Consider the following 13,808-nt stretch of genomic DNA (forward strand, 5'->3'; position numbering starts at 1 on the left):
AGGATAAAAACAATAGCTAAGGAAGAAAGTCCTGTCACGCGTCGTACTGCAGCCGCGGCGAAAACTTAAAACGAAAAATTTCTGCTTGTGACGCAAAATCGTTTTTGCGGCGCCCAGACTTTTGGTCGTGAACGCCGTAGGGAGAAGGAACGCACAAACGGTATTTCTTTTTGTAATTCCAGTCGTTTCATTCGGATTTGACGTGACTCGTAGTCTGCCAGGGCTCGCAGGTTCCGCGATTCCGCGCTCAACCCTCTTTCCACTCCCACCGATTTTCCACCCCGTACACACCAATCTGACAGACCAGCCAGCGACTGTCAATCATCGAGGAATAAAACCAGGCCCGTGTGTATATAAATTGATACACGGTAATTGACAACGGCTTATTATATATCTGTCAGTCAAACGATTTCGATTAAGTCGTACACACACTGTCTATAGACAGAAAGAAAGAAAAGAAGGAAAGATAACAGGTGGATAAGTTCTCATGCAGAAGGATGAATCGCAAATCGAACCTCGCTTCGCTGCCGTTTCTGCTGCTCGTTGCTTGTTTTATTATCCTTTGCCCTGTTTTTTTTTTCTTCCTTTCCTTCTCTCTTTCCCGCTAGCGCTCCATATTTTTCTTCCACGCGAATGAAAACCAGGTCTGCCTTCGGTATATACGGACGGGTCAACGTAGCTGTTTCAATAGAAATCAAGTTGTCCGGTATTTCGGACGAAGACAGCAGAAATAACGACACGAATGTTAGACAGGTTAAAGCGTTTTATCAACGAGACGATATAAAATCGCGAACGTACGAATAACGGAGTGTGCTCGATCCTCTCGACCGAATACAGCTTCCGTACGATTTAACGCGGCATTCGATGGAAATCGTCTCGTTGCGTCGAGTTTAGCCGCGTTTACAGAATATTCTGTCTTCCGTATTGTATAAAGAGGATTTATAATAGAAACACGAGGTTGTGCAGGATCGTAAAATGCGAAGATCTTCCATTTTAAAACACGATATAAGAGCTAAGATTTTAATAAATATCCACAAAATCGAGAATTGTGTTGTCTCTAGTCGATCGAAACAAATTCTTTAAATTTCATGCGTATTCGAGGTACTTGTATATAATAATATTTGAAAAAGACTCTGGAAAATGTTTGTCGGATTCAAAGATCTCGAATCGACGTCTCTGTGGATAAGGTTCTCCGTCGAGTTAGCGGTAAAAATTGTCGGTAGCCTCGAACGCGAGTCCTTGTCCCGTTTCGTTCGCGTCTTTCGAATTAGTTCATTTTTCCGCGCGATTAAATCGACGAACGGCCCGGTTCGGCGCAGTCACGGGAAAAGAAATCCAATTAATTCGAAGATGATGTACAAACCGGCGGATAGAAGGAGGAAGAAAAACGAGAAGCAACCGAGGGCAGAGAAAAATCTAAAGGGAGAAGAAAGAAGGGATTAAACAAGCTTTGGCGTTCGTTGAAAAAGGTACCGGAACAACAAGAATGAAACGCGCTAAAACTCTCCTCGTTTCCAGCGAGCGGCCATGATTCTGTGAAGAAAAATTCTTTGTTATCCGTAGCGGAGGGATTAAACGCAACGGTGCTCGAGTCACCGAACAATTGAACAGAAGAGTCTGCCCTCCTCGTATAAACCGTGTCACGAAACTCGACTTCCGAGCTTTATCATTTAACCCAAGAGCATTTCTAAATAGACCTCAAAGACGCTCTTCGAGCGGAAGAATCGATGAATGAAAAGAGAATCAGCGAACGATCGAAGCAACGTTAAATGCGCTGGTTTTCGTAGAACCACGTGTGAAATCAACTTACGTGTGTATGCGCTACGCGTACATAGAACAGCGTGTAATCTGTTTTTCCTTCTTTCTTCTTAAATTAAACGCGGCAAAACGCGTCGCATCGAAGATAACGCGTCACAAACCGAGACCACGAAGGAACAGCGCGGAAAGAAGACTTAACATTATACAAGATATTCGTGGCACAAAGGGTCCTTTGTCAGCGAGATTTGCCCACCTAACAACAGGTTCATAAAGTGGGCATGAAACTCTTCCAGGCTACGTTCCGCCGTCCGCTGTTTTTCCATCTCAAAGGATGTACATGGAACTGTACGGCGGACAATTTTCCCGTCGAGCAAATAGCGGTTGGAAAAAGCTGAGACGTAGGTAGACTCAAGCGAAATACGGGATCGTTGAATCGATAAGGTCGTATATCTGAAAGTATATAATAATATTCCAAGAGGATATTAAATATTTATGTATAGAAAATCGAGGTCTGAAAAGAAACTTTCATAACCGTGGCACAGAAAATATTCCATCGAGAAAGATCGTCAAGGTGTTATACGACCTAATAAAGGATTGGTCATTATATCAGGATTTTCTGAGGATAATAAATGATCCGAGAGAAAAGTACCATTGGGAAGGGAACCCTTCTTAATCGGGTTCTATCATTTCACGAGATCTCCGAAAGGAATCCTAATCGAAATCGTGTTTTTACACAGGTAAACGAATCGGCCGACAACATCGACGAAACGAATCCGAAACGATTCATCGATTGAAAGGATAAGGCTTTTGTAGGAGCCTCGAAACAAAAGCTTCTGCAACGGGCTGTTGCTAATGACGCGTCAGCTCGACTACTTTATTTAGACAAGTTTGCCACCCTATCGGGAACAACCCTTTTACTCGATGCACCCTTTTCGAAATCGACCCCTCCTCTAGACAGATAATTTCATACGGATCTCATTCGCGTGCTCTGCGTGAAATTCATGCTCGTTGATCCAGCAGCAGCCGCTCATTTATTTCGAAAGAAAAGGATCGTAGGGCGAAAGGGGGATAGAAAGCAGGAAATAGCAGTCGAAGAAAAATGACCCGGGTCTAACGGCACACCCTACAAATGTGACCACCGTGTGACTGATGTCCACGAATAATTCCTGTCCGCGAAATGGGAAATCGTTCTCGGTGCGGTAACGCTTGTCGCTGGAAATTGATTATGTAAGCGTCACGGAGAACCTCCAAGAAGATCGATAATTGTATTTTCGACTTTAAAGTCACAAATTTATACGAGACATTACCCTTATAAAATAGATTCAGTTCGTTTCACCGTTAACAACTTTCAACCGACATTTTCATCGGATTCTCTCACCTCCAGTGAAGCTTAACGAAAACATCGATGCTTTGGAATAACGATGAACAGCGTCGTAAACGATGGAAAGAAAAGGCCAAGGTGCTCGAAAGAAAGAGACGAATCGCCTGGAACGTGGCAATCGAGTTTCGCGAGTCCTTGGAACAACCTCGCGTCGCGCGACGCCTCGTCGATGGCAAAAGGGATTCGTTAAAAAGTTTATCGACAGTTCCTGCCCGTTTATTTCCTCGCAATTTCTTTGAATACAATCGTTCGATCCACTTTTAAAGCACGTCCACGATAAGCAAGAGAGAAAGAAAGAGAGAGAAAGAGAGAGAGAGGAGAAAGGAAGAATAATAAGAAAAAAACAAGGGAATACTATAATGGATGTACCCGGTCAGATTCTTTCAGCTCTTCCTCGTTCCATTTTTCGCGAAGGTCCTGCAGGGATTTCTACGCTGCTTCTTCTTGTTCTCCTCCACGAGAAACGTAATTGGACAGGGAAATACGAGAAGCTGGGTCGTGGATCGCCTTGCCAGGTGAAGGAGCTCTGCCCCCTTTTCTTCTCCGCCTCTCCGGTTACCGGTGGCTGCCGTAAAAATGATTCACCGTCGAGGATCGCTCATCCCATTCTGTTCCTTAAATATTCAAAATATCGTGTCCCAGCGCTGATATATCGCGAGCATTTTCCTGGCACGCCGGCCGGGTTCTTGTGCTCCGCTTCCGTGTTATCGGCCCCCGGAAACCGCCTCCGGCGAGTGTCTACTCTAAAGACTCTACGCCGGATACTCGATTATTAATTGACAGAGAGGAACGTAACTGGCCCGCGAAAAATTCCCTTAAACTTATCTCGTTAATAATCCCATTACCGGGACACCGCTGGTACGCCTGGCTCCGAGATTAAGTCACTCGGATCCATGGGAAAACCTTACAAACAGGGGGACGAAATTAATCGCGAGTCACCCCGTTCGAGAACTTTGTTAGCTGTTCCGCGTTAAATTTGTACCGTGTCACATTGTTCCAGTTACGCTTCCTACTTTTTTGCCCGCGATTTCTCCCAAGACGAAACATCACGGAGAAAAAGGAGATTAACGTTAGAAACGCTAGAGTTTCCTTTTTCTGCTGTCTCGTATCTTACAAATTATAGATAGGCAAGGATTTGCCATTATTTTAAACGAACGCAAGAGAAAAGCAAGTTCGACTGATCAATCGATGGATCAAAATGGCAAAGAATACAAGGACTTACTAATCTGCGATTAATGTAATACTTCGTCGTTCGATAAATATGCGGATTTAAAGGTGGAAACTGAAACGATAAGCCGAGAATAGGAAAATCGTTGGACAATAGACGCGATATCGGGCAATAAATAATGGTAAAACGAGGGTTGGATGTATTAAGGCAACGATTGGCGGCGACGTCTGACGTGCTCCAAGCACCGGAAGCATCCTTTCGCCAGACAATCCCACGGTGGCCGATTCACAATGGCCGTCGTTCGATTAAGCGGCCTGGCTCTCTGTGCTTGAAAATGAGGTCGAACACGAAGGCCGAGAAACGAAGTTCGCGGCTCCATTTCCGTTTCCAGCGGTAAATCAAAGCGCTTTTAAAATTGTTGAGCCTTCCTTTCCCCTTGCCCCTCTGCCTCTCTTTTTCCTATTTCTTCGCGAGGAAACCGCGTCGCAAGATCAAGGAGCGCATTAGTTGCATTTGACGTAGAGCGTCAGCTGCGTGTGCACGCTGCACGTGCAACCGTCTTTGCACCGTCTCTCGTTGTCCTTGTCGTGGCTGTAACGTGCCTGTTGCACGGACCATGCAAAAGTAGAGACGAAACGAAGGGTACAAAGAAACAGAGAGGAAAAAGAAAGAAGGGAAAGATACGAAAGCGTGGCGCGAGGAAATCGCGGGACGTAAGAACAAGGTCTCTTACCGGACTCCTCTTTTCGTCTCCCTTTCTACTTCCATTGATTTTATTTTCATTCCTGTTCGAAGAAAGGCATCCCGTTGCATCTCTCCGGTGCACGATGATTTATACGCGGAAGATCCACCTACGTAAGTTATGGCCCACCCTTGTCGCAATCGCGCAGCATCCTGATCCAATCGTAAATCTGGCTACCACTGTACTCTCGAAGTGTGTATGCAGCCACGGGAGGACGGCTCTGTTATTGTTTTGATGGCGAAATAATCACGGGTCTAGAGAGGGCTCGCTATAATTAAACGGGAATTCGGTATCGAGGCAGGCCGAAGGAGCCACTTGGAAAATATTTAGTCGAGCTACGGTAATGTATAGCTGCCTCTGATTCTATTTCCAGTTCGCAATTTCCTTCGTTTTTGGTCCGCTGAATCTGCACCGCGTATTTCGTCGACGTAGATTGAACATTGTTTTAGTAATGGTCGTTCGGACCTGAGATATGAAAGCAAGTGATCGTTTGTTCGCTTCCACGTATCGAACGTGTACTCGCTTGATGACATTATTTGGTGTATTGATACGGCGGTATAGTAATCTTTGTGGCTGGTTGGAATGTTTTACGATCATTTGCCTGAAAAAATGAATGTCAGAAACCTGGAAGATTCGAGTCATTTGTTGCTATTTAGAAGTTCCTTCTTAAGAACTGCAGGTCTGAAAAACACTGTGAGCCTCGCACGTATCAATCAAAAGCGATACTCATCGCATTTCATATTTGCAACGAGGAACAGCGTGGCTGGTGAATACCTGAACACGAAATACCAAAACGATTTCTCAGCAAGAGCTGAATAGCTAGCACGGCATGTATTTAATAAATCAATTTCACAAATCACGCACGAATCATCATCTCGACTGATCGTCGCGAATAAGAATAAGCCAGACTCGACTGCGCGTAATTCAAATACCATAGATCGCAGTGTATGAAACGTTACGTCTTTTCTTTGACGTTTTACGTACTAATTCGAATAAGAAAAAGGTCGGTCGCGTTAATCGCAAGACAGACGTAGCAATTCAACGTGTACGAGGACGCGCGACGAGGATAACGAGCACGCCGGATAAAGAATTTAATTGAAAACTCAATTTCGATTATGATACTCGAAGTCCTTTGCACACGCGCAACCGTGACAAGAATTTAATTGTTGCGTAAAAATAGGAGCACTGCTTAACACGTTGTTCGGCGCGGCGTTGTCCAGCAGGCTTTTTAATTTAAATCGCGCTCGAAGTATCAATCGACACGGTTAACACTCGTGCGCGCGCGCGCGCATGTCCCCTATGGAAGCAACCTCCGCCATAGAATCGCATTTCCTGCTCTGTACAGCAATCGCTTCTTCTAAAGTGGAGAGGGCACCCGATGGAAACCAGAAATTCGTTTTTCAATCATCTCGGCTCTCAGCCACCAACGATCAATTGTACAGAGGGATTATATGGCTACAATTATTCGAGTACCAATCAATCTGCGAACAATGCATCGTTTTTCTAAGAGCCGCAATCGTTGGTTTACGAAAATTGCTCTTCGATCACCTTTATCCTTGTCAAATCCACCTTTATCGTCTGCCAGATCCATTTTCATCGAATTACCACCGTACAGCTATAGTGTTTGCACGGTACAGCTTGAATCGTTGTCACTTCATTTACGAATATTTCATTTTATAGTAATAAATGAAACAACTGTTCGAAAAGCAACTTTATCCTTATATTACAACTGCATTTACTTCCAAGCCTACTACCAAGCTACACTAATTTTAGTTTCCGATAGATATACTTTTATCTAGTAGCAACGCGACAATGATAGCAAATACGATATTTGTTTTTGATGTTCAAAGAATTATTAAGGTATTAAAGAATTTTTAGATAGTTGAACGAACGAAAGAAGTCTTCGTGTAATCTGCAAACTTTTATCTATAACCATACATAGCTTGATAGAACGTATTGATAAATGTGATTTACAGAGAGGTAAGGTATAAAATACTTACATGAGTCAGAGTTGATCCGCTCTTGCCCATCCAAGAGTTAATTAAAACCGGTCAATATAGTCTGCTGTAACCACACAATTTCTACGAGTAGAACCATATTTACCGATTCACAGAAACCATTCCGCTCGAAACGGTGAACAGTGGTATGAAAACCTCGTTCTTCAACCACCTTGGTTCTCGTCAGCAGCACCTGCAACCCCACTGGTTTGCATCGCATGCATACTCATTACCGTTAGATTACCAGCGTGCCCGTAACTATGGCTGCTGAACGGAACGAGAAACAGACAGAAAGAGAAAGAGAGAGAGAGAGAGAGAAGCGGACCTGACGCACTGTACCACCTGACGGTGTGGCCTTCGCGAGACAAAACCTCTTTTCACAGTTAACCCCCTGGGCCACGCAAAGAATGTTTAATATCAGATTTCATACGGGATGCACGGGAAACGGTAGACGGTTTGTCGGAGGCGACAGGAGAGGGCAGAACGCTTGCCAGACCATGTAAAAGCCGATATCAAACGCGACGACAGCTTTGTTTCGTGCGGTATAATCCTGCCAGGAACCCACGGAATACGGGTTTGCTCGTTGGCGCGAGTGGAAAAAGCTTGGTGAATCGAGATAGAGAAGGCTTCACCTGTGAAACCTCGGTGAACCTCGCTATCCACTTCTGCGAGTCAATCTTCCGTCCTTTCCTTTTTTTCTTCTTTTCCTTTATCACGCCGTTAACCTCGAACCGTTTTTGCTGCTCCGCCCGACGGCTCCGCTACGTCGCACGAATGTCTGGCAAGATCTTATTTAACGAAACAAACCGCGGAGATAGAATTCAGCAGCGAGCTAGGGCTGGAAAAAGAAATTCCCCCGCAATGAGATGAGAGAAAGAGAGGAATATCAAGTTTTATCAGTAGCGCGTTTTAATTAATTAGCGTCGCGCGCCATTTCGTTAATTTCACGGTAATCTTCCCGCTGAATCATACAGGACGTTCTTAATATAGAAAGTAACTCGTTTCGGAATATACGTTTCTGTTCATAAGTCACTGAATATTTCTTGACATTACGTAATTTCAACGTAGTATAGATTATTTGATAGTGCAAAATCGTGCATATTTTAATTTGACTAACTTATGGATAGAGCAATAAAACATCTAATAACTGGAATCCTACAGAGACACTTTTTCTTCTCGACGCGTAGGTCCCGCGTTTGGCAATTGGACGGCAGAAACTAATTTCGTACAACCCGCGCAACCGTCTTTTCGCGGTGCTTGAATTATTCGTCGAGCGTCGTGCGGCCGAGATAAAGGGACCACGAGTTAACCAGCGAGAAACACGTGTGCGTCGCGTCTCGTGTCGAAAAAATTCGCTCAAGACTCGTACGCCGCGTTTAGTTGCTTGTGACAGCGTGTAACGTGGTTCTGTTGCGCCTTTCGCGGCAAAACAGCTTGTTGGAATATTTTTCTTCCGACGATTTCCCTCTTTCAAGACGAAGTTCCATCGTTTCTCGAATTCTAGAGTAGCCGACGAATATTAGAAATCTCTCCTCGGAGATAGGTAAATGAAATATACCTACAGCTGAGGAACGAAGCGGTAATCGGACAATCGGATCACTCAGTGCCGTTGCAATAAAGCAAATGGAGAACTTGACGGTATACTGGGCGCTTTTTTTCATCAAAACGCATATAGGTTGATTATGCGGTCTATATGCGCTCGAGTATCTTCCTTCCGTTTAATGATTCCGCGTTTACCCGTTGGTTCGTACGATAATGTTTTTCTGCCCCAAATGCTCACAGCCGACGAACCTCTGTAGTAGGCACTACATTACGCATGGTGTAATCCCATAGAAAAGATAAACCCCTTTCCCCTGAACTCTCTCGGAACGAACAGGATTTTCATACCACGGAACACGAAGGAGATAAAATAACGTTGAAGCAAAATGTTGCTCCGTTTTCCCGATATTTTTAGTGCCTTGGTTTTGTATAATTTCCACGATAATATCGGATAGCGAACGAGAAACTCGTTTAATTTCATAGTCGTCGAACCACGAGTAACCCTGTGCCGGTGATTGTTTTCACGCAGACGTGGCTCACGGTAACTTCACGCCAGAGGAAGCACCGACAACCGAGTCACCTATTCAGAGCGACGTCTTCGTGGAGAAAAACGGTGCTGCGGAGGGTGAACTTCCGGTCTCGACTGCGAAGCACGACGACCCGACGTACATGGCGGTCGTGATCGGCGTGCTAACCGCCGTGATCCTTCTGCTCGCCGTTGCGATATTTCTCATCGTCTCCAGGCACAGGCAACGAAAGTGTTTCGCCAGTCCTATGACTGGAAAGGCACCGTCCCATCTTGGATCTACCTGCGCTACGGTCGAGAAAGGAGCCGCACTCATGGCGTACACTTTGGAGGATGATGAAAGGTATTCGATGAATGAAGATTATATGATCGAGGACAAAAGTAAGTGGACAGCTAATGGAAATAGATATCAACGAAGTTTCGTTTTGTGCGGCTTGTTTACGCATAATTACAAATATTGATTTCAATTATCTGGTACATAATGTGTGTACTATAAGAATATATAATGGATGAAAATAAACTGCACGGTATTGGTATTAGTTCGATTAAACTTCAGTGATTTTCCACTACCTGTCCATTTATTTTTGTCTTCGACTTTATTAAAAAACGACAAAGCGAAATTTGAAAATTTTGGACGTTTCTTTGATTGGAGGACGATTTGTAGAAGGGCAAATTTTTATGGGTTCATTTTGCTGAAATATTCACAGTCTAGTAATTCATCGGTTGAGAAAATTTCCCAAAGCTGGATTAGGTATTTGAAAGAATGAGTAGAAAAGATGACTATTATAAATCGTTAAGGATTACGCAGACAAACAAAGATATTTTATTTATTAACATTGTTTAGTTACAATAACTCGAAATATTCGTTGGAAATATTTCGTGCAAATATTTGAAATTAAATGATAACGGTACGATACAATACTGGCGCCGCGACACTCGGTTACGGTGAAAGGAAACGGTGTGGACACAAAGGATTTGCGGCTTTCGCTGTTATAGTAAATATTACTACTAATAATATTAGCTTTCGTGATAGGCCTACGGTTTCGCGTCGATTTCGCGTCTACCTTGTGCAAACACCACGGTTTACCGATTTTAGTACCTTGCTTAGGTTCCGATGAAACGATGTTTGCCAACTGTCGGCATAAAATGGTTGCGAAACAACCATATGCGATATATGTATCGTTATCGTCGCGAGACGAAAGAAATACGTTAAAACGATTTATATTTTCACGAATGATATTTAAAGTACAATTTAATCTCAATGCATCTAAACATCTAAAAACGAAATTGTGAAGACATACAAACAAATTACTCTGCATATCATACACATCTACAACACAGTATAAATTCGATCTAAGAAATTTAAAATTACAAAGACTTCCAGATAAATAGAATTCCAGTAGCATTGCAATGCATCTAAAAGATTAAAAAAAAAGAATAAGAAGATACTTAAATAAATCACTCTATACATCATACGCATTTGCAATAGGCTATAAATCCAAAATATTCAAGAAATGTAAGAAAAATAATCAGGAAAATTTTTAATAAATCCCTCTCTATATTATACTCTTAAAAACTCCCTCAATTAGCGAGGAATACTTTTAAGATTCTTATTCGGTGAATTATGAAAGCAACGTATTTGATTATAAAGATGTTCTAATAACGTGGAATTCCGCAACATCCTTTTCCAACTTTACAACCATTCACAGTACTCCATGACGGCGGAAGCCACCTTCCAATAAACTTTCCATCCGTCGTGCTCGTTAGTAGATGTCCAATAACGGACATCCTCGGGCAATATATCGAGTTTGTATGGCACGAATGTCTCCAGACGAGATCCTCGAACCACGTCGTAACTCGGACGCGACCTACACGTTTCAACATTGATCTTCAACCTTGGCTCCGCTTTGTGCAACCTAATATCGCCGTTCGAAGAATGTCCTAAAAGAGAACCGTATAGACGAGTGCTTCAAGTACACGTACGAACGTTTTACCACCCTTTGACGAATATCTGACGTGCACTTAAGTTGAACGGCGAAACTCGCCGAGTAAAAAGTATCCACTCGAAAAACGATGCACTTTCGTCGCTACAAAAGACGCTTTAAAGCCGGCTTTCCAGTCGCGCTGTTCTCTTTAACGGTCCATCCTCTTCGGCTAATGGTTGTCGTACAGCTTAAAAAATACCGTCACTCTTTAACGACGACTCAAAGGTCACAATCGTAAGTTTGTGAGTTTTATTAAATTCTATCAGAGAATCTGGGTTTAGCCTAATTTGGTACATACATACGTACTTGTGGCGGAACAAATAATTTATATGTATAATTGGAGTTTGTATAAAATAGGTTATCACTGCTTAACGTTTCCCAATCACATAACAGGAACTTACGTTCAAATAAGTGAATTCAATTAGCAAAAGTTCAGTTAATCGGGCATTAACTACAATTTCGTCTCAGTAAATAGAGTTCTACTCTAAATGCATTTGTCCGAAATATTAAAAGTACCTAAGATTCGTATTTATTTAGAAGATTCGGTGTTTAGAAGCATATGGATTATTCTTTGTCAAATTAAAGACTTCATCACACGTACTACCCTTCTTCTGAACGTTCCTTGATGTTTAGCTAACGATCCTTACCTAATCTTCCAATCTTTACCTAATCTTCAAAATGAAAAAAGCAACTGAACGAAATACTAGAATACAAATTCCAGTCGATTTCTCAACGGTGCAACCATGTTTCCATTCTACGCTATCGGCACGGTGTCGGATGAACATAAAAGTACCAGACATTTTCACACCCTAGCGGATCTGAACTCTGCGTATTCCCGTAGCCACCTCCCATTCGCAATCCCACACGATGCATCACCGAAACACAGGGAAATCCCACGATGGATAATGCGAGTGAAACGAGTATCTCTGTTCTTTCTGTTCGTAAGGTACGCGGGTGGTTCACTACCGACACTGCCGCGGGACTTGGGGAACCGTTTTCTGGACATCGTGAAACTCGACGACTATCAAGAACCCTACCAGGCCCTGAAGTACGCACCGTACTACAGCTACAGCACCGTCGTTATGGAGATGAAAGACATGATGCTGAACAACAAGGGCAGCAACATCAATCACTCAGGTATGCCGTGCTCCGTACACGGTCGCTCCGCGTTGTTTTGCGTGCATACATACATACGTACGCGTACCACGCGCGTGCACACACGCGTATCAACCGTATATTTATACGCTGGCGCACGTTGGTCCCTGTGCTCGCTACGAGCTACCGCTGCTACGCGTACGTATGTACCAAACAACAAAGCATTCGCCTGACCGCAATCAATACACTGTCCCCCTGTACTCTCTTCTCCCTACCCTCCCCCTGTTCCGCGCCCGTTCCTCCTTTGCTATATCATCCGCAGCGGTGTACGCGAATGGTGCAGTTGACACATCGTACGATTATGCGGTACCGGAACTCGGCACGGTGCCCCTGCTCAACCAGGACAGCACAGGACGCGGGCCTGCCGTTCCCAGCGGCACCAGCGACCAGGACAGCATCTTCTCCAAGACCTCTTCGCGTGGCAACAAGACAGAAAACAAAAAGGTACGAATCGTCCTTACTTTGGTACGAGTTGCAACGACCAGCAATTCGATTCGAGTGCAGCCGCGTCGCGTCAAATGAAAGACACTAGGCTCTACGAGATGTTGAGATTCAATTCGTAGGAAAGTGTCTAATCCTGTATCTATGTCGATGTCCGTGAACAAATCGTGAATCGCGTTCGATAATAACGTGGACGCATTTCCCAGCGGGCATTGTCCGTTCGAGAGATGATATATTAACGCGTTGACCGCGGAGATGAGATTGCGATGGTTCAGCGTGAGTGAATTTTTTTATTTCTTAACACGCTGAGTGCTAATGACGCCGACGTGGTGTCGCTCGTCTTCTGGAGCAGCCAGGTCATGACACCACTGTGGAATTATCCGCACTGAACGTTTTAAAGGATCTGTTCACGACACGTCTGGTTGTACTCTGCTGGCGAGTTGTTCGCGAGTTCCAACGTAAACACAATGCATTTATTCGCGATAAGAATGCCAACAACTCGCTACCTAGTGGCGAACAGTTTTATGCGAAGCCCCGGCATAACGTTGCTTTCGTAAAATAAACAAATGTATGTATCTGACTCGCAATCAATGGAGAAGAGATATACTCGCAATTCCCTATGCCTCCTTCGATAATTGGCCAGATAGTATACCTACTCAGAACCAGTTAACGCAATACTACTGCATTTGTACGATTTCTGTCTGAGTATATCGAGGTGCTTTATGAGATGATTATTCTCCCGATGGAACTAGTTGCTCGTAATTTTTATTACGAGTATTTTATTCGAAATTAACAAGCGAAATTCGAGCACGCTTGTAGCCAAGTTAGAGGAAATAAAAGTTGAATACAACGTCGGAGTGAATACCGTAATTTATTACTTAGGAGATAATCTGGAACGTAACGTGTATTTGCAAACATTTTCATAATGTACGTTAAAACTGCTCTCCGAATGGGTCGGATCTTTGATATGCAAACTCTAATTCGATTTCGCAACACGAAGATATGCAAAATGGCGTACGAGGAGACGAGCGGGGTGGGACTGAACTGGGTAGGTAGAACGCGTATCGGGACCGATAAAACGGCGTCCGGACGACGAAGGAAATAATCGTAACGTTC

The 13,808-nt window shown here is 43.7% G+C and overlaps 1 protein-coding gene across 5 annotated transcripts in view; it reads left to right on the forward strand.

Moving 5' to 3' along the window:
* Positions 1 to 13,808, forward strand: part of LOC122569185 (discoidin domain-containing receptor 2-like) — a 158,214-nt gene that overhangs the window by 120,649 nt on the left and 23,757 nt on the right. For all 5 annotated transcript variants that reach the window (XM_043729810.1, XM_043729809.1, XM_043729808.1 and 2 more), the window contains 3 exons: positions 9,115 to 9,454; positions 12,043 to 12,233; positions 12,514 to 12,695. In XM_043729810.1, the coding sequence (XP_043585745.1) occupies positions 9,115 to 9,454; positions 12,043 to 12,233; positions 12,514 to 12,695 (713 nt within the window). The remainder of the gene's footprint in view (positions 1 to 9,114; positions 9,455 to 12,042; positions 12,234 to 12,513; positions 12,696 to 13,808) is intronic.

Source organism: Bombus pyrosoma, linkage group LG7, assembly GCF_014825855.1.
Source record: "Bombus pyrosoma isolate SC7728 linkage group LG7, ASM1482585v1, whole genome shotgun sequence".
NCBI classification, from domain to species: Eukaryota; Metazoa; Arthropoda; class Insecta; order Hymenoptera; family Apidae; genus Bombus; species Bombus pyrosoma.